Source organism: Centroberyx gerrardi, chromosome 11, assembly GCF_048128805.1.
Source record: "Centroberyx gerrardi isolate f3 chromosome 11, fCenGer3.hap1.cur.20231027, whole genome shotgun sequence".
Classification (NCBI taxonomy): Eukaryota; Metazoa; Chordata; class Actinopteri; order Beryciformes; family Berycidae; genus Centroberyx; species Centroberyx gerrardi.
The window spans coordinates 13,002,137-13,026,116 of NC_136007.1; the positions used below are offsets into that span (position 1 = coordinate 13,002,137).

The 23,980-nt window shown below is 42.6% G+C and overlaps 1 protein-coding gene across 4 annotated transcripts in view; it reads left to right on the forward strand.

Moving 5' to 3' along the window:
- nbeaa (neurobeachin a) overlaps positions 1-20,474 on the forward strand; it is an 89,818-nt gene extending 69,344 nt beyond the window's left edge. For 2 of the 4 annotated variants that reach the window (XM_078286456.1, XM_078286455.1), the window contains 29 exons: positions 499-653; positions 1,688-1,814; positions 2,751-2,870; positions 4,318-4,451; positions 5,209-5,270; positions 7,112-7,176; positions 7,462-7,570; positions 8,046-8,212; positions 9,738-9,862; positions 10,001-10,150; positions 10,258-10,290; positions 10,667-10,803; positions 11,087-11,204; positions 11,888-11,990; positions 12,180-12,295; positions 13,314-13,426; positions 13,766-13,906; positions 14,024-14,143; positions 14,628-14,780; positions 14,910-15,074; positions 15,564-15,653; positions 16,728-16,920; positions 17,830-17,901; positions 18,366-18,521; positions 18,703-18,873; positions 19,197-19,298; positions 19,607-19,803; positions 19,996-20,147; positions 20,360-20,474. In XM_078286456.1, the coding sequence (XP_078142582.1) occupies positions 499-653; positions 1,688-1,814; positions 2,751-2,870; positions 4,318-4,451; positions 5,209-5,270; positions 7,112-7,176; positions 7,462-7,570; positions 8,046-8,212; positions 9,738-9,862; positions 10,001-10,150; positions 10,258-10,290; positions 10,667-10,803; positions 11,087-11,204; positions 11,888-11,990; positions 12,180-12,295; positions 13,314-13,426; positions 13,766-13,906; positions 14,024-14,143; positions 14,628-14,780; positions 14,910-15,074; positions 15,564-15,653; positions 16,728-16,920; positions 17,830-17,901; positions 18,366-18,521; positions 18,703-18,873; positions 19,197-19,298; positions 19,607-19,803; positions 19,996-20,147; positions 20,360-20,450 (3,637 nt within the window). In that variant the 3' untranslated portion in view covers positions 20,451-20,474. Of the gene's footprint in view, positions 1-498; positions 654-1,687; positions 1,815-2,750; positions 2,871-4,317; positions 4,452-5,208; positions 5,271-7,111; positions 7,177-7,461; positions 7,571-8,045; positions 8,213-9,737; positions 9,863-10,000; positions 10,151-10,257; positions 10,291-10,666; positions 10,804-11,068; positions 11,205-11,887; positions 11,991-12,179; positions 12,296-13,313; positions 13,427-13,765; positions 13,907-14,023; positions 14,144-14,627; positions 14,781-14,909; positions 15,075-15,563; positions 15,654-16,727; positions 16,921-17,829; positions 17,902-18,365; positions 18,522-18,702; positions 18,874-19,196; positions 19,299-19,606; positions 19,804-19,995; positions 20,148-20,359 lie in introns of those variants that run through there. The other 2 variants (XM_078286454.1, XM_078286457.1) reach the window with 2 other exon arrangements.
- Positions 20,475-23,980: the final 3,506 nt, after the last annotated feature.

Consider the following 23,980-nt stretch of genomic DNA (forward strand, 5'->3'; position numbering starts at 1 on the left):
ACACAAAAGCAGGTTTTAGCAAGACATAACAGACTACTTATTCTGCATAGCCTAACCTACCCAGAACCACCAGCCTTAGACCTTCAAAGCATACAAGGAAAAACGAAAAACTCCCAATCAGCAATATCAACAACATTATGAGCAACACTGCACTTCTGAACATTATTGGCTGCTCATAATGTACGTTACACTGGATAAGAGCATCAGCTAAATGCATATGTGGATGAAATTAAACAAGTGCACTAGCACTTTTTAGGTGCTCAGGGGGAATGCGTTATTGGAGTGGCCTAGAGCAACAGTAAATATACATTATCTAGCTTCTCACTGGGGACTAATCCTGTGCGTTCATCCTCACAGATGCACAGTCACCCACAGACTGTGCCAGCAGTGACGAACACACAGAGCCCCGCTCTTACTGAGGTGCTCTGTCCCAAGCATCTAATAAAGTATACTATGTGTGCTGATTTGTCTGACACCTGTATGTCTTGTCTCTGACAGGAGCGTTGTGGTTCCAGTCAAGAAGCCGCCTCCCGGCAGCCTGTCAGTCAACACAGTGGGCACGCCCACCACCAGCGGAGCAGCCACTCCTGGCAGCACACCCAACATCTTCGCTGCTGCTACAGCAACACCCAAGAGCATGATCAACACTACAGGTGAGATGCACCGCTAAACCTATAAACACACATCTATTAAACACACACACACATACACGCATTCACCTTTTTAATGCTGTTTAATGTTATTCTCAACTGTGCCTTTTTAAGGATATTTTTACCCCCATGAATTATTGCACTGCATCTATTTAGTGTTTATCTAAAGAGAGGCAGCAGGTAGACACCTGCAGTATGACAGAGGTGTTTGTCTGAAAAGCCTCCAGGAATTCAAAGTCTGTTGGATGAAGCAGCATTGAATTTCCTCTCTTGTTACGGCACTCTTTCATGCTTTCCTCCGCATAAGATGTGATCCTTTGACAGCCAGAATGAGCTAGAATAGTAATAAAACCGACCCAATAGTGTCTGAGGATACTTTCATGATTTGTTGTAGCCTGTTTACGTGCCAGGTGGCTGCCGTTTGCCACATAAGACAATACAATGAGTGGCAGAAATTTGAATCTAGCAAAAAGTTCAAACTAACATACTAACATACTAATCTAACATACTTTTACATGGATACTCTTTGACGCAGATCTGGTATTAAATGAGAATGATGTTTTTTTCTGCTCACTGTGATGCACAGTACAAAGAACAATTGGCATTTCCTCTGTGTTAGGCTGACTGTACATATGTATAGTATGGGCCAAATTGCTGTTTCTATGCAGCATCATACTCAGCAGATCCATTGTGGGAGAATGGGCTTGTACTCAAGGCTTTGTCAACCTGTCAGACATGCCATACATGCATAATGGACAAGGAATGGATTTGTTCCTCGGAATGGATTCTGTGTATTGATTGCAAAGCTATTTTCACAAACAGGGGCCATTACCAGAAGACAAGCAGCAGCATGTCTGCTGAAATACTATCTGAATTAAATTTGGTCATAACTGATCAGCAACATTAATACATTCCCTGTATTATTATCCTGCCAGCTAATCTTCCTCGCGGTTGATTCATGTTACGCTAATGCCCATGTTATTTTTCATCGCTCTCTCTCTCCCCTCCACCCGTCTCTCTCTCTGTCGTCTACCTAGGTGCCACAGACTCGGCCTCCTCTTCCTCCTCCTCCTCTTCATCGTTTGTCAACGGTGCGACCAGTAAGAACCTGCCGGCGGTGCAGACGGTGGCGCCCATGCCAGAAGACACCATGGAGAATATGAGGTCAGAGGGTGTCCCACGCCTCTCTCCTTCACAACGTTCCTCACTGCTTCAACCATTCATTTACCTCTTCACCCACTCACTTTGTCCCGCCTCTTTCTTCTTCCCCTCCTTTTGGCTGTTTTTTTAACTTTGATTTCTCCGTTTTCTTGGGTGTCTGTTGCCTTTTCAATCCATCCACATCACTCAGTCCTCCTCACTAAGCTGTTCACTCTCACAACCATTACTGATATTATTAGGTTAGATTTAGGTTTTGTATGGCATGAGTGAACATACTGTATCTGTGCTGTCTCACACACACACACACAGTATGTTCACGCACACGCACACACACACACACACACACACACACACCGCTACACTATGATGCCCTTCATCAGAGAGACGGCATCCTCATTTTAATTAGCATGATGCTAATAAAGAATGTCAGTCTTCTTCCCCACCCACTCCACACCCTATGCAAATATCACCACTAATTAATCCAGGTTTATAATTGCTTTTGTTCAAGTCAACAGTCCTAATTAATTTCAGAATCCGTATTTGACAACATGTAAATAAAGCAGTGTCATAAACATAACTCAGTGTGTTCCATTTGTAAGTGTTTCCATATTCTGTGTAGCTTTCTTGACACTCACTGATAAAATATTATAAGATGTATTGCAATAAAACAATGTCATTTAAAAAAATTAACAATCTTAGAACATAATTAGGCTTATGGGAAGCTGTGATATTTTCTATAATTACTTTGAACATTGTTGCATCTCTATCATAACATTGCTGTCAACATACTCCTTAGACATGATAGACAGTGTTGATTATGTGTGTAGGTGCGTGTGTGTTTGTGTATGTGCGTGCACGCGTGAGTGTGTGCGTGCGTGCGCTCGCATGTGTTCCTTAATCAGTGTGTATGTCTGTGTGTGTGTGTGGTTTGTATTGCAGTGCCTATTGTGAGATGGAGCAGTGCGCACTGCGCAGCGGTCAGACGCCCCCTGAGCTCAAGTCTTTTAGCTCTCTGGCAGGCTTCCAGGCAGCCCCCCGAGATGCAGGACAGTGTTTTAGGCAAGGAGACCCTCGTCCTGTCCCCATGACCCCCTGCCCAGCCTCCACCACGCAACCCCTAATACGCCCAACCACTAATAATTGTTCCTAGAATGCCATGCGAGAAAGGACAGACGTCCTCCCTAACAGCTTGAAAAATTAGCCTCAATTCTGGTATAGGCCAACTGTTCATGGTGTTGTGTTTGGTACAGCCAATACTGTCACTTCTGGCATGGCCATCTTCTCACACTAACCCCAAACTCCAGATCAGACCTGAGTCACATTGTATTTGCAAATAACTCTTTGCATTTCCTTGCTTAAACCTACTTGAAGTGCTTGTTGTAACCTACTGTAACTCTCTAAATTCTCTTCAGCTTATTGCATTGTCCTGTGTGGCAAATCCCACCCATCCGGTACTCCAAGCAGGTTAAAATAAAATTAACATTTGTAAACACTATGTGACCCAGGTCTGCTCCAGATATCACATGCTTATAATGCTAAGAATATGCACTTGACTCCACTGCCATCTTGGCTCCATATTTCTACTATGCTCTATAGAATGCTGTACTCTTGGCTATTATTACCTCCTGCCTTACTTGCATTTCTTGATTGAGCATCGGATAGAAGAGTATTTCACTCATCACACATGTGCTTGCACGCACACACACAAACACAAAAACAAATACAAATACAGTTTTCCAGTAATTCCACTAAAGATTTTGTAGCATTTGCTAACAAACCTCTGCTTGGCAAGATATTATCCAGAGCAGTGCAGCATAAAGACAGTTTTTGGAGGTTTAGCATATTTGCACTTCCAGCTCCACTCATCCTACTACGCATTGTTGATTAGCTCAAAGATTAGCCCTAAACCTGCATAGTGCCATTAACCTTCATTACCTGTACTAACCCAGGCATAGTGCTTCCATACCCAACCATAATTTCAAGTTTTGTACTCTGCACAACCTTTTTGATTCTGCAACATGTCTTTTAGGCATTTTCTGTGTCCATACTGCTTTATTGACTGAATTGACTTCTTTTATTCCTTCCTTCTTTCTCACCCCTCTCAATTTGTCTTTTTCCTTCTCTTCCCCTTACTTTGTCTTCTGTCCTTCTTTTTCCCCTCTCCTGCCTTTTCTTTTCTCCTAACCTTACTCCCTTCTCCTTTTCCCCTCGTCTCTTTCTACCTTATTTTTCTCTCATGTTTTTCTTGCACATTTTCCCTCCTGTCTTTCTCCCTTATTCTTTCCCCTGATCTGTTTCTCACTTATTTTTTCCCCTGATCTGTTTCTCACTTATTTTTTTCACCTGATCTGTTTCTCCCTTATTTTTCCCTCATTCCTCTCTCACGAGTTTCTCCCTCATCTCGTTGTGGCTTATTTTACCTTCACTGCTGTTCCCTCATCTTTTACTCTCTTATTTCCCCCTCCCTAACCTCTGCCCCCCCCACCCCCCCACCCCCCCCTTACAGTATCACCACCAAGCTGGAGCGCGCTCTGGAGAAGGTGGCCCCGCTGCTGAGGGAGATTTTCGTGGACTTCGCCCCCTTCCTCTCCAGGACGCTGCTGGGTAGCCATGGGCAGGAACTGCTCATAGAAGGTACAGGTGCTGTACACGGCTCCTTTACCTCTAACTGGCGTCTCTCTGTGGAGTCTCCCCATTCACTGTCCCTCACCGCAGCGTGTGTGTGCAGGTGTGTGTGTGTGTGTGTGTGTGAGAACGAAAGAAGATGAGTGAAAGAGTGAGAGAATGAGCGTATGTATTGGTGTGTGAGTACATGAGAGTGTCTATGAGCTGGCTGCCTCACTCATTCGTCAACCAGGTATGAAGTCAGTCATATTTTGCACCATTATTAGCTAGCTAGATGATGATAAACAACTTTACAGCAGATTATGCGCAGTAGTAGCATCAGTATTACTGATATTAAACTAAGTAGATTGTAGTAAATGTGATCTGTTCCTTCCTGTGCCCACCTGCTTCCTGGCGTCCTGTTTTGCGTGATCCACTGTCTCTATGTTGATCTGCAGATCTCTCCCTCTCCCGCTCCCCACTGTCCTCTCTTTCCTCCTTCCTCCTCTCCTCTCCTCTCCTCTGTCCTTTCCTTCCTTCCTTTCCTTCTCTCCTCCCTTCTCTCTGTCTCTGCTGTTTGTTCCTGTCTTTTCTGTGGCATGCTTTTTATAAACTATGACTATGATTGCTGTATACAACAGCACTGAGACTACAGTGGCTTCTTTGATGATGTTTTTGTGACACTGAGTGGTGTGTGTTTGTGTTTGTGTGTGTGTGTGTGTGTGTGTGTGTGTGTGAGAGAGAGAGGGAGAGGGAGAGATTCCTGACTGTACTGTCTGTCTCTGTACTGCAGGCCTGGTGTGTATGAAGTCTAGTACGTCTGTGGTGGAGCTCGTAATGCTGCTCTGTTCTCAGGTTGGTAACTCCTCGCCTCTTCTCTTTCACTTTCTGTTTATCTGTCTGTCCATCCATTCCTCTATCTACTATCCTCATACATATGATCCACTTTGTCCAAAGTCCTCAAAGCCTGAATAAGTCCAACTTTACCTGTCGGGTTTCTAGGTCATTCTCAAAGTTTTGGGCTTTTAGAAACATAATAATTTGCCAGTTTGATCTCTCAGTTTGAGTGACTCGTCAGAAGTCTACTCAAGGGCGTCCTGGTGGCTTAGTGGTCTCTAAGGCATGTACCATGCAACAGCGGCGTCCTGGGTTCAAATTCAGCCCAGGACCCGTGTCCCATGTCACCCTCTCTCTCTCTCTCACCTCATCTTTCTCTACTTTGAACTGTCAAATAAAGGCAAAAATGCCAAAAAAAACGAATCTTAAAAGTCCCGTCAAAAAGCAGTTACAGTTACAGACCCGCCCTATGAGGCAGCCATCATGGTTGACTCTGTAATGAGCGCATTGCAGATGAAACATAATATCAAGTCACATGCTTCATCACACCATAGTTTTCCCGGGTCAACATCAAGCCCAACAAAAAGCATGTTTAGTATCAATCACATACTCATGAACTTGTCATATGTTGGATTTTACATTTGAAAACTAAACTAATCACAAAGGCTGTTTTTATCACAACTAAATATAATTTTCATATTATAGGGGTCATCTATTTTTCTACAAAGAGCACAACTATTCTTTATTCCCTTAGAACAGCACTCAACAGACTGAAAACAGAATGGTACTTACATTACAGAGCTTTCTCCTTGCGGTGTAGATTAAAACTTTTATTTTCTCCAGTTTTTTCCTCTTCAAGCAACTGTTCTCTGTGTTGTTGTTTTGTTGGATGCTGGTGGTCTTTAAGTGCTCTTGTCCTTGGAGGAGCTCTTCCCATCTCTTCAGTCCTCACACCCTCAGCCCACTCTTCTTTTCCTTCAACTCTGCTCCGGCCTCCTCTCCTTTTGCTTCACTTTTCGTCTTTCTTTTTCTCCTAGTATTTTCTCCCTTTTTTTTTCCTGCTCCATCTTGATTTGTACTGTCAGACACCTCTGCTCTTCTGGTCTCCTGGATCCATTTTAACTCAGTGTTTCAATGACAGCAGCTTTCATCTTCTACCACTCTCCACACTGCCCTTCCCTCTCACCGCTCCCTCCCCTCTCCCTCCCCTCTGCTCTCCTGCCTGGCTGCCTGTCAGCATGTATAGTATTACCCCTGGCTCCGGCCTCGCCTGCCATTAGGGGCCCGGGAGAGCGAACCTTAGCCCAGATATTGATCCTCCGGATGGGGGAGGTAACCGGAGACGCTCCCACGTGTCCCTCACAACCATCAGGGCCGATGGAGCTAATGGAGCTCTGATAGTCCGGGGCTTTCAGCAACGCTCTTAGCCTGCGTAGAAGTCTGGAGTCTCATATGCATGCACACACACACTTAAAACACTCACATACACTCACACGGGCGCAATTTCACTGACACTTAGAAAGCTCCTAATGCCTTTGTCTGTGCTGTTTCCTCATCTTTATTTTTAGCATGAACAGCAGCTTTGAGCCGTTGTACCTTTTGGGTTGTGTTTTGGGCGGGATTCAGAACGAATCGAGATAAAATATTTACAGATATATGAATTATGGGGAACACACAAAAAGTAGATGCATGATGAGACAGAATTCCCTCTCAAATCAGGCCATTTTAAACCCTGTACTGTATAAAACTGACATTGTGCATTGAGACGCCTGTTAATGTGTTGATCACACCCTCCTCTCCCTCCCCATACCTTAACCGTAGTTTAACATTAATAATCTTGATGTATTTTCGACCCTTAGGAGTGGCAAAACTCCATTCAGAAGAACGCTGGATTGGCCTTCATTGAGCTCATCAATGAGGGAAGGTAATCCCTCCCCCTTACTGATCACAGTGCCGCACTATTCCCTGTCAGTCACACATTAGCACCAATACTGTTATCAGTGCTCAACAACTAATGGGTTTGATAGAGCCATAATGAGAGCCTCGCTGGGATAAGTGCACAGTGCAATGTGTGTTTTGTAGGAAGTCTAATCATAGCGCAATAGAGACTACAGCAGTTTTGTGCAATTCTGTTTCCATGCCCTTAGTGTTTGTTCTCTGTTAGCTCTCCTTCACTTCCCAATGCTCTGGTTTCTCTCTCCTTCGCCAGACTTCTGTGCCACGCCATGAAGGACCATATTGTGCGTGTTGCCAATGAAGCAGAGTTCATCCTCAACAGGCAGAGGGCCGAGGATGTACACAAACACGCTGAATTTGAGGTACACACACAACGTCACTTCTGTTATGTCATGAAGTAACTCATAACTCATAAATCAAGCCGTTGAAAAAACATACAAGATATGAAATATTTTCAGCCAACATGATTGCAAATTTATTGTTAGAATGTGACTATTAAACAACGCCTGAAAGTGCACAAATGCTACTGTCTAACTACATAAGTTAAAAGCAATCCTGTGCACAATCTTAATATAATAGGATTTGAACACCTTCCTCTGAAAACCTAAAACAGATTTATATGGTTCTTCATCTGAAGGTTTCATTGGTGTTACCATAAACTCAACAAACCTAACTGTCTCTCTTCATCTCTTACTATCTCCTCATCTCTCTCAATTTCACTCTTTGGTTTCTCACAATCCTGTTTCTGTCCGCTCTCACCCTCCTTTCTCCCTTTTCCCCTTTTTTTAATCCTCTTCCTCTCCATCCCTCTTTCCCCTTCCTCCCTCTCTCCTCCAGTCTAACTGTGCCCAGTACGCTGCGGACCGGCGGGAGGAGGAGAAAATGTGCGATCACCTCATCAGCGCCGCTAAGCACAGAGATCATGTGACGGCCAACCAACTGAAACAGAAGATCCTCAACATCCTGACCAATAAGCATGGAGCATGGGGGACAATGTCACAGAGGTGAGTGGGCGGCACGAGGAGCTGCGTATCAAATTATACTCTGTCATGAGGTTTATCAGGCTCATTGTGAGCTTTCCATGACACAGTATCTGATGTGACTTGAGCCATAATCTGGGGTGAGTGGTTTTGTAGAAACCCTCTCCGACTTGTTAGCAAGTTGCCGCCTCCCATCAGGGATGTTTTGGTGAATTTGGACCTGACACCTTCTCACTTCCACACAGTTTTCCACTCTTTTCTAATTTTCTGTTTTTTTAAGATATTTTTATTAGGACCTGGATGTCTTTTATCTCACCTCCACAATCTTTACATTGTCCTCTTCTTTCTCTATTTTATTATTGCTTTATGTGTAAATATCTAAACTAAATAAACTAAACAGTAATTTCCAGCATCCCATGATTACCACTGTCCATACCCAGACTCATCTAATCTAATTAACACTCTAGTCAATAGTACATTAAATCTGGTATTACACTGTAGTATCAGCAGCCTCCTGATCTACCATAAAATCTTCACCATTTCATATTATTAACAAAACCAAAAAGTTCAACATCTATTTTGGACTCAGCATACCCGAATCCCACATCACAGACTCTATATATTCTATTCTATCTAGACTCTACATCTATTTCAACTTTTCAATTTGGACTGCAGATATCATCAGTGCTGAAAAGGAAATGAATAAATCAATAACCAAACAAACACATTCATAAAAGAGAACATGGGCCGCGTAAAGCAGGATCCCTGAAACAATCAAGTGTAACCCAACAAGATTTTACATCAACCACAACAGGCACAGACCTCCGAATCCTACCATCCTAACCGGTAGCTGTATGAGACTGATTTCCCTATTTAGCACACACACACACACACACACACACACACACACACACACTGAATCAAAGATTGCTTGTTATCCAGAGTTGCCTCCGGGCTGGCAGCTACACTGACACTGATCTGAGGACATGTGACATGAAACATCTGAAGTCTGTCTTCCTCAGTCTTGCCACTCCTGGAGATTATTCAAATAAACTGCATGTTTCAACCCGCAGGCTGTTAATAAACACTTTTTGCACTCAGATATAAAATTAATTGTTAAATTGCATCTGAAGTGCTCTGGCCCAGTTAATGTTTCTCACAGTGGCATTATGATAATTGAAATTTTCAATCACACTTGCAACAGCTTGAACGGCTAACTGCTACTGCTCATTGCTTGATTTAGTTAAACCCTTTGGCTCTTCGGGAAGCGTAGGTCATTCACCATTCGTCGCTTATTTCTATATTTATTCAGAGCGAATTTCTGTTCATCTCAGAGTTGGAGAGTTTGGTTAAACTCACTCCGCTGGTAGAATACTATGCCTTGTCCAAATCAAGAGCATCCTTTTTATAACAGGGAGTAATTTTAGGAAGTTGCAAGCAAGAATGACGCCTGTAACACCTCGCCGTTCTCCTTGCTTCCCTTCTTGTTTGTCTCCCACCAATTAAATGACTGTTTGTTATCTTTGCTCCTCCCCTTTCCTGTCTATAGCCAATTACATGACTTCTGGCGTCTAGACTACTGGGAGGACGACCTGAGGAGGAGGCGGAGATTTGTGCGGAATGCCTTTGGATCCACCCACGCCGACGTGTCACTCAGAGCGCTGGAGGACTACGGTCAGTCAGCTGAACTGTAACCAGACCAGAATGTAGACATGTTGCACCTAGCTAATACCTGCTACAAGTGCACAATCTTTACCTTTCTTTTCTCTGTCACACACACACACACACACACACACATGCTTCTTCAAACAGGTACAGAGGAAGAGGAGGAAGGGCTGAAGTCAAAGAAGACCTTCCGCAGCCAATCAGTGGTCAGCCAGAACCCAGAGGCGGAGCTAATGCTGGAGGGAGACGATGACGCCGTCAGCCTGCTGCAGGAGAAAGAGATTGACAACCTTGCTGGTGAGATGCACATACACACACACACCCACACTCACGCACACACACACACACACACACTATGCTGCAGTATGACAAAACAGTAAACTTTCTATCACTCTCATTTCTAGTACGTTTCCGTCCACGACTTTTTACCTCCAGAGGCAAGTTGGTCATTTGAACATTTTGCAGACACACTAACCATCCAGCTGATTCATCTGATTCAAGAAAATACTTGGCAATCCTAATTTACTAAAAAATGATACTGATCCAAATCAAACCAAACACCAAACGTAATCCAGTGGTTCTGCTGTGACTTAAAACACCTGATGGGTCGTTTACTACGGTGAGAAGTAGAAGAAATTAAGAAATGATCGATGTTAACTAACATGAATTGATTGTGTTACCCGCGTTGTTTAAGCTTTCTGTTGCGTCTGATGATTGTTGATTGTTCTTGTCTGTGTCATGAGCCTGTTAGTGCTATGACTACCTGAAGTAGTAGGTCTAGTAATTCTGAGTTATAAATTTGTCCCCCTATAGGCCCAGTTGTGCTGAGTACCCCCGCTCAGCTGGTAGCTCCTGTAGTGGTGGCAAGAGGCACTCTGTCCATCACCACTACTGAGATCTACTTTGAGGTGGATGAAGAGGACCCTGCTTTCAAGAAGACCGATGCCAAAGTAAGCACACACTTACTTACTTACAACCTTCTTTACTGTTGTCCAGTACACAGACTAACCACTTTAAAGGGGAAAAAAACAGCTCAGATTCAGACTGCCATCCTATGGAGGAGAAGGAGCAGATAGCTTTTGCTTGACAGTGGTTTACATTTTTTACTTTCACAAAAAAGTGTTGATCTGAATAGGTTTGTATTGATTTGTTCTAATCAGTATTTAAAAAATGTGTCGTCCTGTATGCATACTGCTAAAAAGTTTGTCGTCATGGATGTCCAACCCTGCACAGGTGCTGGCCTACTCTGAGGGTCTACATGGCAAGTGGATGTTCAGTGAGATCCGAGCCGTTTTCTCCAGACGCTACCTGCTGCAGAACACCGGACTAGAGGTCTTCATGGCCAACAGGAGTAAGGCTGCAGATTTCTCATTACTTACATTAACATTCTCGCATTCATAGCCTTCTCAACTATACATACCAATAACTTATTGTCATAAATCCTAGCCATTGGTTAATGGCTAATAATCTTTTGATTATTTGCCATCAATATGGCCAGGAGGTTAAGCCTATAGATACACAAAGACCATCCGGGTTCTTGTGGGGTACGACTAACTCGCACTCAGTTGCTCTCTGTACCTGTTAGCATCACAGAGTTGTTCATTATTACTATTTTACTGTCTGTCAGCAGACGAGAAAAAGTTGACATGGCAGGCTAACAAAAATACAAAAACTACAAACAGTGTAGACTAGAGACCTCCAGCGTTTTTCCTGCTTTTTTCCCACTCTGCTTTGCCTCTTTGTGTATATCTGGTCTCTCTCTTCCTTTGCCTTTCCTTTCATTCAACTCTTTTAACTCTTTTAAGTATAATTTCACCCATTCTTTCCTTCTGCAATGGACTATTGAGGTTCTGTGTAGTTCAGTGGGCAGAGGACTAACACTGCCAGGGTTGGAGGTTTGAATCCCACCCATACTAAAAATGTCATGTGCTCATGATATAAAGCGTTTTGGATAAAAACATCCACCAAATGGTAAATGTTATAATAGCAGTCATGGTGAGTGATTGACTATATGTTCTATCTTCCTCTCCCCAGCGTCTGTGATGTTTAACTTCCCCGACCAGGCCACAGTGAAGAGGGTGGTGTACAGTCTCCCACGGGTGGGGGTCGGAACGAGCTATGGCCTGCCACAGGCCAGGTGGGTACAGGGAATAGCAATGTAGTGATTCATGGTTGAACATGTTTTATGTGCAATAAATAGATCAGTTAGTCAACTAGTGGTGTGTTGTATATTTGAGTTGCAATTGTATTTTTGCCTAGTTTGATAGAAAGAATGTGTGTTATAATAATGTGTGTGTGTGTGTGTGTGTGTGTGTGTGCTTCCCAGGCGGATTTCCTTGGCCACCCCTCGTCAGCTGTTCAAGTCCTCCAACATGACCCAGCGCTGGCAGAGGAGAGAGATCTCCAACTTTGAGTACCTCATGTTCCTCAACACTATTGCAGGTAAGGGGAACTCCCTCTGATCTCACACAAAGCCCCCGGTGTAGAGTATAGAGTATTGTTGTTATTATTTTATATCAGCAGTGTGAACTGTAAATACATATACATACATGTACACACAAAAAATACACAAATGAATACAAACAGCATGACAGTGTACATGATAATGTACTATAATGTATATGTAAAGGAATTCAAACAGTCCATAGGAATGTAATATAAGCAACAAACTGAAAATAATTTGCTTAATTGCTTGATTTATTTACATTTCCAGTAATTCCTTGTAGGGCAAAAGCATTTCCATAGAAAACCAGACCAGATGTTGTAATATATTTTGACATATTTCATATATATTAGAAGATACACATCCAGGCAAATGGTAATGCTTTCTATCAGCTGTGGACACCGGTCAATCTGGGCACACAAGCTAAGCCAGTGAAAACTTGTTTAAACAGCTTTGCATATGTTTGCATGTAGATGTTTGTCAACAGCTTGTGCGCTTCTCTCTGTCTCTGCCTGATTATCTGTTATCACAGTAACGTACAAGCTCAGTTGGCATCATGCCAAGTCCCAGCTGGCATTTTATTCATTCTCACATCGACGAGTTCATGCCACTGATAAAACATTTGAGCATTCGCCTGTTTGTTTAGGCATGGAGGTTTCGACGCCTGGAATTGTAGCCATAGTGAATAACACATTTCTGCAGTTTGCATGAACATGTTCTGGAGTGTATTACTCTGGTTGATATGGCAATACATTACTGAAGCAATTGTATCACAGCTGGTTTAATTCCAAAGAAAGTTGCATAAGTAAACATACTATATATACAGTACTGATTAAAAAAACCCCAAAAGAAACAGACGAACACAGAGACAGACCAACACCATGTTGCCATATTATGCCACCATCTTGAACAGTGTGACCGAATTATAATAGAATAACATGGTATCAATAGTACCCATCCATGATATCCATCCACCTTCTCACCTTACCCTCTCCTCTCCCTCCTTTGCCCACACAGGGAGGACCTATAATGATTTGAACCAGTACCCCGTCTTCCCCTGGGTCCTGACCAACTACGACTCTGAGGAGCTGGATCTCACTCTACCTGGCAATTTCAGAGACCTCTCCAAGGTTGGAGCACACATACACACACATACTCACTCAGCACACCTTTTCACCTTTTCCAATGAATCTAATTTGCACTGCTAAGCAGATGGCATAACCAAAGCAACAGTACTATACAGAGCAGGCAAGTACCACTGATATACAAAGGCTTAGTAGGAATCACTCCTCTTTGTTGCATTTATACCGAGTAGAGTAAGAGGGACAAAACACAACCACATTATTTATTTTGTGAGCTAGTTAGCTCTATTGTCTTACCATTGAAGAATAATGTGTGATATGCTTTGTAGGCATGTACGGCTTTTCAATCATCAAATAAGTCAATTATTTCTCTGTGGTTTCCTCTAGCCAATCGGAGCGCTGAATCCCAAGCGGGCGGCATTTTATGCAGAACACTACGAGACGTGGGAGGAGGACGGCACACCTCCACACCATTACACAACACTGTACTCTACTGCTCATACCACACTGACGTGGATGCTCAGGATAGTGAGTACCAAGTACACACACACACACACACACACACAACCTATAACAGCTTTTTGAACACGCACCAGAGACACAAGGTATGTTCTGAGATTAATTTGTCCTGTCTCGTCCCTGTAGGAGCCCTTTACCACATTTTTCCTCAACGGCAATGAGACCAAGTTCGACCACCCGGAGAGAGCTTTCTCCGGCATCGGCCGCTCATGGAGGAACTGCCAGCGGGACACGGCTGACGTCAAGGTATGTGTCTGCGATGGGCTGAAGGAATGAGACGTTAAAGTGACTTGTTGTTAAAAGATTATTGTAAAACCATAAAATCAGCCTGAAATCTTAGGGGAGCATGGAAGGCAGACAAGATATAACTACCAAAATACATTTCTTGGAGAAGATGCGTGGGCTAGCTGGAAGCAGCAGTGTGCTTTCTTCAGCTGGAAAGGTTAGAAAGTGTAACTTTTTGACCACCAGATGCTAACAGTCACTTCCACTAATGTCTGTGGGGAAAAAAACAGAATTAAATATCCTGAACACTTTAAGGCTGGAATGGAGTCTCTAGCTAAAGGTATGTAGGAGTAGCTGGAGTCTAAAATTATGGAGAGAATAATAATAATATAGAAATAGTGGAAATAGATCAGGGTTATTGCTTTACAGATAATAAAACAATAATAAATGAAATCAAATATGAGCAATAATAATAAAATTGAAACTGTGTGTTGCTGTCCAACAGGAGCTGATCCCAGAGTTCTACTACCTGCCGGAGATGTTTGTGAATAGTAATGAGTATGAGCTGGGGGTGCGGGATGACGGGGTGCCCGTCTGCGACGTGGAGCTTCCCGCCTGGGCCAAGAAACCTGAGGACTTTGTCCGCATCAACCGCATGGTGAGGGGCGCACACAGTCCTCGCTAAAATATAATGAGCTGAAGCAAAGCTCAGAGGACGACGGTTTGCCTTTGCTTCTAGGTTTTATAATTCTTTCTGTTTTTTTCTCTCCCCTGTTTCTCTATCTAGGCGTTGGAGAGTGAGTTTGTGTCGTGCCAGCTTCACCAGTGGATTGATCTAATATTTGGCTACAAGCAGCGAGGGCCCGAAGCCGTCCGAGCTCTCAATGTGTTCAACTTCTTGTCCTACGAGGGAGCCGTCACCCTAGACAATCTAGATGCTGTACAACGGGAGGTCTGTTTCTATGACAACACATACCTCTTGTCTTATTAAGAAACTGATTACTACAGTGGTAGCCGTTGTAAAAATCACCCTTCATGAATTTATTCTGCAGCTGTGCCGCATTAATAGTTCTTCTTGTAGGTTATGCAGTAGAATCAAATTAGTGTGGTGCAACACAAAACTCTTGTTACCAGACAATCCCTTCTAACTTCTGATGGCTTAGAAGAACAAGCTTGGTTTTTCCAATTGTTTTTTCTTTGGGATGGAGCCAAAATGCAGCAGTAGTTCAGCAAACATGCAGTAAAAAGTGGGACTTAAACAGTGGCTACAGCTGTATGTCATTACCAAAAGCAACACCTGAATTAGTTGTGAACATAGTAGAATTATGATAATATGTTCAGAGTAAAATGGAAAATTAGGACTTTTCTTACCAATCTGTCTTTCCCCTATAACCCCCGTTCCTCTCTTCCTCTCTGTCTCTATCTGTCTCTCTGTCTCTAGGCGATGGAGGCCCAGATTCAGGCCTGTGGTCAGATTCCCTCCCAGCTGCTGATTGAGCCACACCCCCCTCGCTCCTCTGCCATGCACCTGGTGAGACGAAAACCTCAGCAAAACTTAAGCTGATTTTGCTTTTATGTTAAGTTCCATAACAATATCCTATGTATTTGCTCCTAAAACACGATGTCCACTGTATGAGCATCCCAAGCCTCAGCTAAAGTGCTGGACTAGAACAACACAAAAGGGAAAGTCCACACATGTTTCATGCTCCTGAAGTGAATCTCAGTATGGGAACATGAGTGTTTGGATGTTTCTCTTTTTCATAGACATCAGTAGATATTGAGGTAGGTGAATTTCTCAAGGTCACAGTATATATTTTACTTTGTTAACTTAGAGAGGGAGTACAAACAAATAAACATAGACACAATAACAATGCAGTAGAACATCCAAATTCATTCATCCAAATCTCAGACTTCAGAAGTGACCAAATTCCCAAACAGGCATAATGAAAGAAAGAAATGTTTTCTTCTAATTGTTTCCAAATGTTGGCATTACTTTGCATTACTTTATGCAATGACAACCATTTCAGCAGCCAATTAGACTGTATGGAGTATTTAGAATGTATATACATGCATGTTTCGCCTTTTTAATACTTTTCAGTCCCGTGTTTCAGTGCATTTCAGTCACCAAAACATTTCACTAGTTTGAGCGACCTCGATTTCCAAGGCATGTGGATCAGCGAGATTCTGTTGTAGACAATTCAGATGTTTTTTAAAGCAAGTTCTGACTTGGTTTTAGCCTCTCTGTCCTCCCCGCCCCACAGCAGCAAGCCTCAGTGTCTCCACATCAGACCTCCATGTCGACCTAAACCCCTCAGTCCTGAACCCCTGCCAACCAGCGCCTCCCTCCTCCTCTCCTAGGCCTACAGCCACCCTCAGTGTGTGTACCTGCTTTGACCCTGTTCTCCCACTAATATACCTTTTCCCTTACCTCCCTCTGTCCCGCTTCCCTCTCTGTCCCATCTGTTCTTTGTCTCTCCCTGTACCTTTCCTTTTTACACTCCATCTCCCTGTTCCCCTCCCTCTCCTCTGGCCTCCCCCGCTCCCTCTCCCTCTCTTTCTCTCTCTCTCTCTCTCTCTCTCTCTCGCTCTCTTTCTGTCTCACCAGTGTTTCCTTCCCCAGAGCCCTCTGATGTTTAAGGATCAGATGCAGCAGGATGTCATCATGGTGCTCAAATTCCCCTCCAACTCCCCCGTCACACATGTGGCAGCCAACACACTCCCGCACCTCAGCATACCAGCAGCCGTTACTGTCACTTGTAGCCGGCTGTTTGCCGTCAACCGCTGGCACAACACAGTCGGTGAGTGTGTGTGTGTGTGTGTGTGTGTCTGTGTGTGTTAAGGGGCTGCAGGATCATGGGTTTGCAACTGGGTGCTGTTGGTATTAGTTGTTTTCTGTGTAGCTGCAAGTGTCATGTCATGTCTCTACTGCCATTTGGCTATGATGGTTGAGTTGTATGAATTATACATGAGTGTTCTGATTTATTTTATACCATTTCTTCCACAAAATTCATGAAAACATGGGAATGGTGTCACAAAAATACAGTTTCAAGAAATAAGTCAGGACTTGATCTCGGTTATACCATATTTGTATGTGACGGCACCATGGTACATGGTATGCAGGACATTATGTCATCATGTCATCACGTCAACATATTATTTTGAACACAATAACTAAAACAATACATGACAGAAACGTCATACTTACAAAGCAGATACCCCTCTATAGTTAGAGTTATAGATTTTGCAGCACCTTGCTGCATACATTTGCACATTAATGAGGAAAAACTGATTTTCTTTAAACTACTATAACTCCTAATGCTCTTAATGCTTTAAGATAAAGAGTTCATATTAATATACCACCCATGTGTTATGTCAAGACACGTATGTTGACATAATGCATTAATTGCATTCATGAATGACCTCATTAGCATAACTGATTATATTTGATATAATATTAAGCAACTCTACTTATGGATGACCACATCAGGCTAACATGTTTCAGTGTAAGCAGAGCATTATTATTATTATTATATATATATTATATTGTAGTAGAGCACCAAAAAAGAGGTTATGCAAGGAGATGCACGTGTCATACATCCTTCACTGTTTTATATTGTGTGTGTTTGTGTTCTTGTCTGTGTGCCTGTGTGTGTGTGTGTGAATCTGTGTTTGACTCTGTCTCTAATATTTGATCTGTAAACCCTCAGGTCTCCGTGGAGCTCCAGGATATTCCCTAGAACAGGCTCATCATCTGCCCATAGAGATGGACCCTCTCATAGGTCAGTGCACATAAAATCAGGTCTCCACAGCTGTTTTCATTACTTTTACATTTTAGGCACTTGGCTGACGCTCTTATCCGGATTGACTGACAATATGTTCAACCGTAGAATAAGCTTAAATTCCTGTATCGCCAACATTACAAGCAGCCAGTAATAATATTTAGGACACCTCATTATCTGCACCCAGATAATGAGGGCAGCCAGGTCACCGGTGGGACTGAAAGTGATGTGTCACATAATACACTTGGGATTTATGTGTATCACTCAGTCACAGGCTGTAAAACCTGGAGGATGACTGCAGTGTAGCTGACCTGAACCTTGCTCTAAGACACTGAGCTCAGTGACGAATGATCAGAGAAGATTGGAGTTAATTAGATATCTTGTTAACAACATTGCGTTTGTATGTCTTTATTAGCTTACTAACATCTCCGTGTTCTCATCTGTGTTCTCTGTGTCTCATCTAGCAAACAACTCAGGCGTGAACAAGCGTCAGATCACTGACCTGGTGGACCAGAGCATCCAGATCAACACACACTGTTTTGTGGTTACCGCCGACAACCGCTACATCCTGGTCTGTGGCTTCTGGGACAAGAGCTTCCGCGTCTACTCCACTGAAACTGGTAGATTTTACATCATCTCTGAGACATGTTGAGCATACATGTTTGCTCTTAGCCGTCAAGTGTTTTATTTTTATCCTTAATGTTATGAAATCATGGCCTTCCAAGGTATGAAATAAGACAGTTAAAGGAATACAGTGACTAAGCCCTCATCCTCTTCTCCTGCACTCCTTCCCCCCTACAGGAAAGCTGACCCAGATAGTTTTTGGCCACTGGGACGTGGTGACGTGTCTGGCCAGGTCAGAGTCCTACATCGGAGGAGACTGCTACATTGTGTCCGGCTCCAGAGACGCCACTCTACTACTGTGGTACTGGAGCGGGAGACACCACATTATAGGGGACAACCCCAACAACAGTGAGTCCCAAAAGCGTGGAAGCTATGTGTGTGTGTGTGTGTGTGTGTGGAATTGCTGTACACTGATCACTGCTGTGAATTAGCTCAAAATAGTATGGAGACTGCCTATGGAGTTTGAAGGCTTGCTGGTGTTTCCTATTTAACACAGCAGTTCAGAAAATACATTTTACAGCTCTAGTGTTTTCTGTGGACTAATGTTGCTTGAACGATTGCCATGGGGTGCAAACGGTTATGAGGTTTGAGATAGTCTGGCCCTGAGGAAAAAGAAGGTGGGCAACCGGTGTTTTATAGTGATGTGCCTGTAATTGTGTTCTCTCCTCCAGGTGACTATCCTGCTCCTAGAGCCGTACTGACGGGCCACGACCACGAGGTGGTGTGTGTGTCTGTGTGTGCAGAGCTGGGACTGGTCATCAGTGGAGCAAAAGGTTAGTGTGTCTTTACATGTCTGTCTGCCCGGGACAGATGGAAAGTTTACTTTTTAGTTTATTTGCAATAATTAAACATAGAAATGACGTGATCAAAAACTAACATACTAAACATACTAAAAAAAAGCCACTGAATAGAAAAAAATGACAAAAGAAAATTGAATGTGTGATTACATCATAAAAACTGCAGTGAAAGTACCTCTATCTCAGTGTCTGGAAATATTTGTCACTACTGAACCCAGTTGGTTTTATCATGGTAAATTCTATATGCCTAAAAAGCTTCTTGTTTTCATCTTGCTCCTCCTCAGAGGGCCCATGCCTGGTCCACACCATCACAGGGGACCTGCTGAGGGCCCTGGAGGGGCCCGAGCTGTGCCAGCGGCCCCGCCTCATCTCCGTCTCCAGCGAGGGCCACTGCATCATCTGCTATGAGAGGGGCCGCTTCTGCAACTTCAGCATAAACGGGAAACTGCTGGCCCAGATGGAGGTCAACGACTCCACACGGGTAGGGCTGCCTGTGTAAATAAGTGCACACATGTTGTCGTGTTTGTGTATATGGGCGTGCACGCTGTACGCACAGGTGTACTGACATGCTGTCAAACAACATCCTGTTGTCCATATACACACTGGAGTCCTTGAGCATCTGTTTACCTCTCTCTCTCTTTCTATTTATCTGTCTATCTCTCTCTCTCTCCAGGCAATCCTGTTGAGTAGCGATGGCCAGAACCTGGTGACAGGAGGAGATAATGGGGTTGTGGAGGTGTGGCAGGCGTGCGACTTCAAACAGCTTTACATCTATCCAGGCTGTGATGCCGGCATCCGCGCCATGGACCTCTCACATGACCAGAGGTAAAACAGACTGGGCGTCATTCTGACAGAAAGACATAGATGTAGAATGATGTATTGAGATTTGTTTCACACCCCACAACAGTAAAGAAAACAGTGGATTTCATATGTGTCTTATAGATTTCTCACAGGTTTACGGATGTGATGTAATGCAGACAGTAGTGAGTCTCTGTTCTGACGCAGTGTGTGTGTTGCGTTGTGTGTTCTGCCCTCAGGACTCTGATCACTGGCATGGCGTCCGGCAGCATCGTGGCGTTCAACATCGACTTCAACCGCTGGCACTACGAACACCAGAACAGGTACTGAGGCGGACAGAGTGAGGGAGAGGAGGAAAAGGGGATGGAGAGAGGAGAGAAGAGCAAGAGGCAGAGGAGGAGATGCATTCTGCTGTGTGTCTGAAAAGCGGGGGGAAAACTACAGGTACAACGAGGAAGAAGAACGAAGTGAGGAACAACGGATTGGTTGAGAAAACCGTAGGCACTTTTCCCTGGTGAAGTTCACATGATCTGAGGAGGCAGTGCATCCCAGCGCTGGTGGAAATACTTCCTCTGTGCATACGTGTAAGTACACACACGTGTGTAGCCACAGACACATAACACCCCGAAGATACACACCAAAACCTGCTAATAAAAATACACAGACTGGAGAATGGGGAAAAAAAAGAACAAGTCAAGTAGACGTTGTGTGGGTTGACCAGGCCCGTACCACACACAGGACTGGTGCAGTTACTGTTACTGGTACGCTTAACGCTTCACAGACAAAGAACTGAAGTTTTCTTTTTTCTTTTTTTTCCTTTTGTTCTATAGTTATTTTATTGTTTGGGTATGGGAAGTATTTGGGTGGACTACAAATTAAGATTCCTGTGAAGTGTCTAAACTGATTTGAAATGGTCTGAACTGAACCAGCCCCACCCACTGATCAAAACAGGTGCTATTGGCTTGAACTTAAATCCACCTTTGACAAATTGCCTGGGGTTATGTTTTTAATTTCGTTTTATTGTTTTTGTTTATTTTAATTTTTTTTTTTTTTTACCCACAGCAGGGTAAATATGATTTTTTATGTAAATAAGGCTCTGCTTCCTTCGGAGTCTACACTTGTTCTTTCACTACACAAACTGCGCTTATCACCTTTAATTTATTAATGACTTGCTGTATGTAAAATATTGTGTAATAATTATTATAATGTTGACAAGACTGATGGTAATGACAGTGGCGATGAGGAGGATGATGATGATTGTTTTGGCGGTGATGATGGTAATGATGAAGAGATCTTGCCAGTGCCACCAAGGATGACAACCACAAGACGAACATGATTTCCTTTGTATATTTGGTGATTGTTTTGTCAAATATGTACATATAGTCTTGGTTCAGGCTTGGTGGGAGACTTAATCAACTGAATAAGACTGAAACCGCAAAGGAAACCTTCACTTACCCACATTTGTTGATTATTTAAAAAAAGAGAATCAAATCAATGTAAAAGTTTGTTTTGTATTTGCACTTTGCACCAATCACATATCATTATTTATTAGCTTGGTTCTTTCTGGTCGGCTGCCATTTTGTTTAGGTCCATTTTCCCTACGGGATTATTTGTGCATTGATGTTTGTATTTAAAACGTTGAGCTCATGTGTGATTATTAAGTTGTACAACCTCACAGTTGTAAGCAATATCATGATTCTGTAGCTGATAGAGGTGGGGAGGAGGGAGGAGCGGGGATGAAATGTGAGATGTACTGTATGTGTGAAAGCCATCTTGATCAAATACACACATGCACATACTCTATCAACAGGTTCAACTTACGTATCCAAAAAAAGGTTAAATATTTTTGGATCTATGAAACCCTAAAAACTATTGTATTCATGTTTTATTGCAAAGATGTAAAATATGACATGTGTGAGTTGAAAAAAATCATGATAAGAAAAATAAAATATGCAAAGAATTTGATGACTTGAATTTTCATTGGTCGTAAAAGTAGAGTTTTTTTTATTTCACTGAATATTTACTGTTACTATTATTCTACAACACTTGTGAAGGACACATACACATTCACATTGCCAGAGGAAATTCCAGTTTTCCAAACATTTCTAGTTTCCAGTGTTAGTTGTCCCAGCGCTGGTTTCCTATTATCTAGTCTCCTACCTGGATCAAATCCCTGAACCATCTGGAAAAAAAATCAGGGAAGAATAAGTGAATGAGTAATGCTCTCCTTTCGTTTAACACCTACACTGAAGTGCCCTTGAGCAAGGCACTTTAACCTTAAACCGCTCCTGTGGCGCTGCTCAGTGGAAAACAGTAGAAAACTGTCCTTGAACCGGGCAGCTCCCAGGTTTGAATGTGTGTAACTATGAATGTGAAGCAAGATGTTGCTGCTTGCTTGCATGTTCAGCAAACATTCCCTGGATAAATATAGGACACGAAAAAGGTGGTGGGAGTTCAACTGGTCAGCAGGATACTAAAGCACCTGGAGAAGCAGCAGGGCCACCTAGCAGCCATGATGATGATGATGATGATGATGATCAGCATGAATCAGAAACAGGAATATTCCCTATACATAAAAGAACCTAACTCTCATCGTTAAAAAGACAATACAATATGTTCAGAGTGCAAAAAATCACCAGCAGCATTCATTCAGACTGGAAACAAGTCGGTCTTAAAGCTTTCAATTACAAAACAGAAGTCTTGCAAGATTAACAGCCGACATAAGCACAAAGGCTGCTGGTGCTTTGAGAGCTTAGGCTGTAAAAGAAGCAAGTCAACCGAGATTTAAACGAAAAGAATTTTAATCGTCTTAGCATGGAAAAACTTTCTTTCTTCATTGAGTAATGTCAGAAAATAATAGTTCTCATGCAACCGACCCCAACCCTAAAACCAGGGGAAGGAAATGGTTTTACAATGGATTCAGTCTCCGCATAGTGTGTGTTTTTTCACATCAGTTAAAGATTAGACTGCAACAGTGATGTAATGAATTGCTTAAAATGTTTTAGAATGCTCTGCATTTGTTTCAGATGTGCTTTTTCTGTACTTCATTATCCAAAATGTTAAGCACATAACGTCTCGAGGGGCTTCAGCTGAAATGGTGAACAAATTATTATCAGTAACATCTTGTTTTCTGTACAACATAACGCTTAAACTGTCAAAAAGGCAAAAAGCTCATTACATTATAACACCTGGAAAGGTATTGTTAGGGAGTTCATCGTGGACCCTGAGCACAGTTCATTATGCTGCTTGCTTACATCTGGGAATACACCGGTTGTTTTCATTTACTGTGTGCTTTTATCTGCTTGGCTTGGGATAGATGAGGTAATTAAAAAGTGCGACTGCGAAGAAAGAGCTTACTTCTCAAGTTTAACTAAAGTATAACTAATAATTAAACCCCACGTGCATACATTTGCAAATTAGTAATAAATTTGCTTTATTTTATGGATCATACGGCCCTAAAGCCTCAAAGGTGTTTGGCATAATTTTTCTTGTTTTTAATCCTGTTTGACTTCGCTCATGATGACTGACAGTAACATCTAAGCAATTCCAATTTATTTTTAAGCAGTGAAGGTTTTATTTTTGAAGTGTTTGTACTGTTTGGACAGAACAACCTCTGCTTTTTAACTTAATTGGATGAGAAAATTGAAAAATCCATTGAAAAATTATTTCTATTATAGTCCACATTGTGGAATCTGTTGCACATTAAAATATGAACATAAATAACTGATTTTGTACTTTCTTCATCCTGGATGCCTGTGCACATTTAATGCATCATGTAAATATATAAATATGGTTGCCAACATATCAGGGACTTGATTCTTGATTTTTTTCTATTTAGAAAATTCCTCAATGAGCCCTAT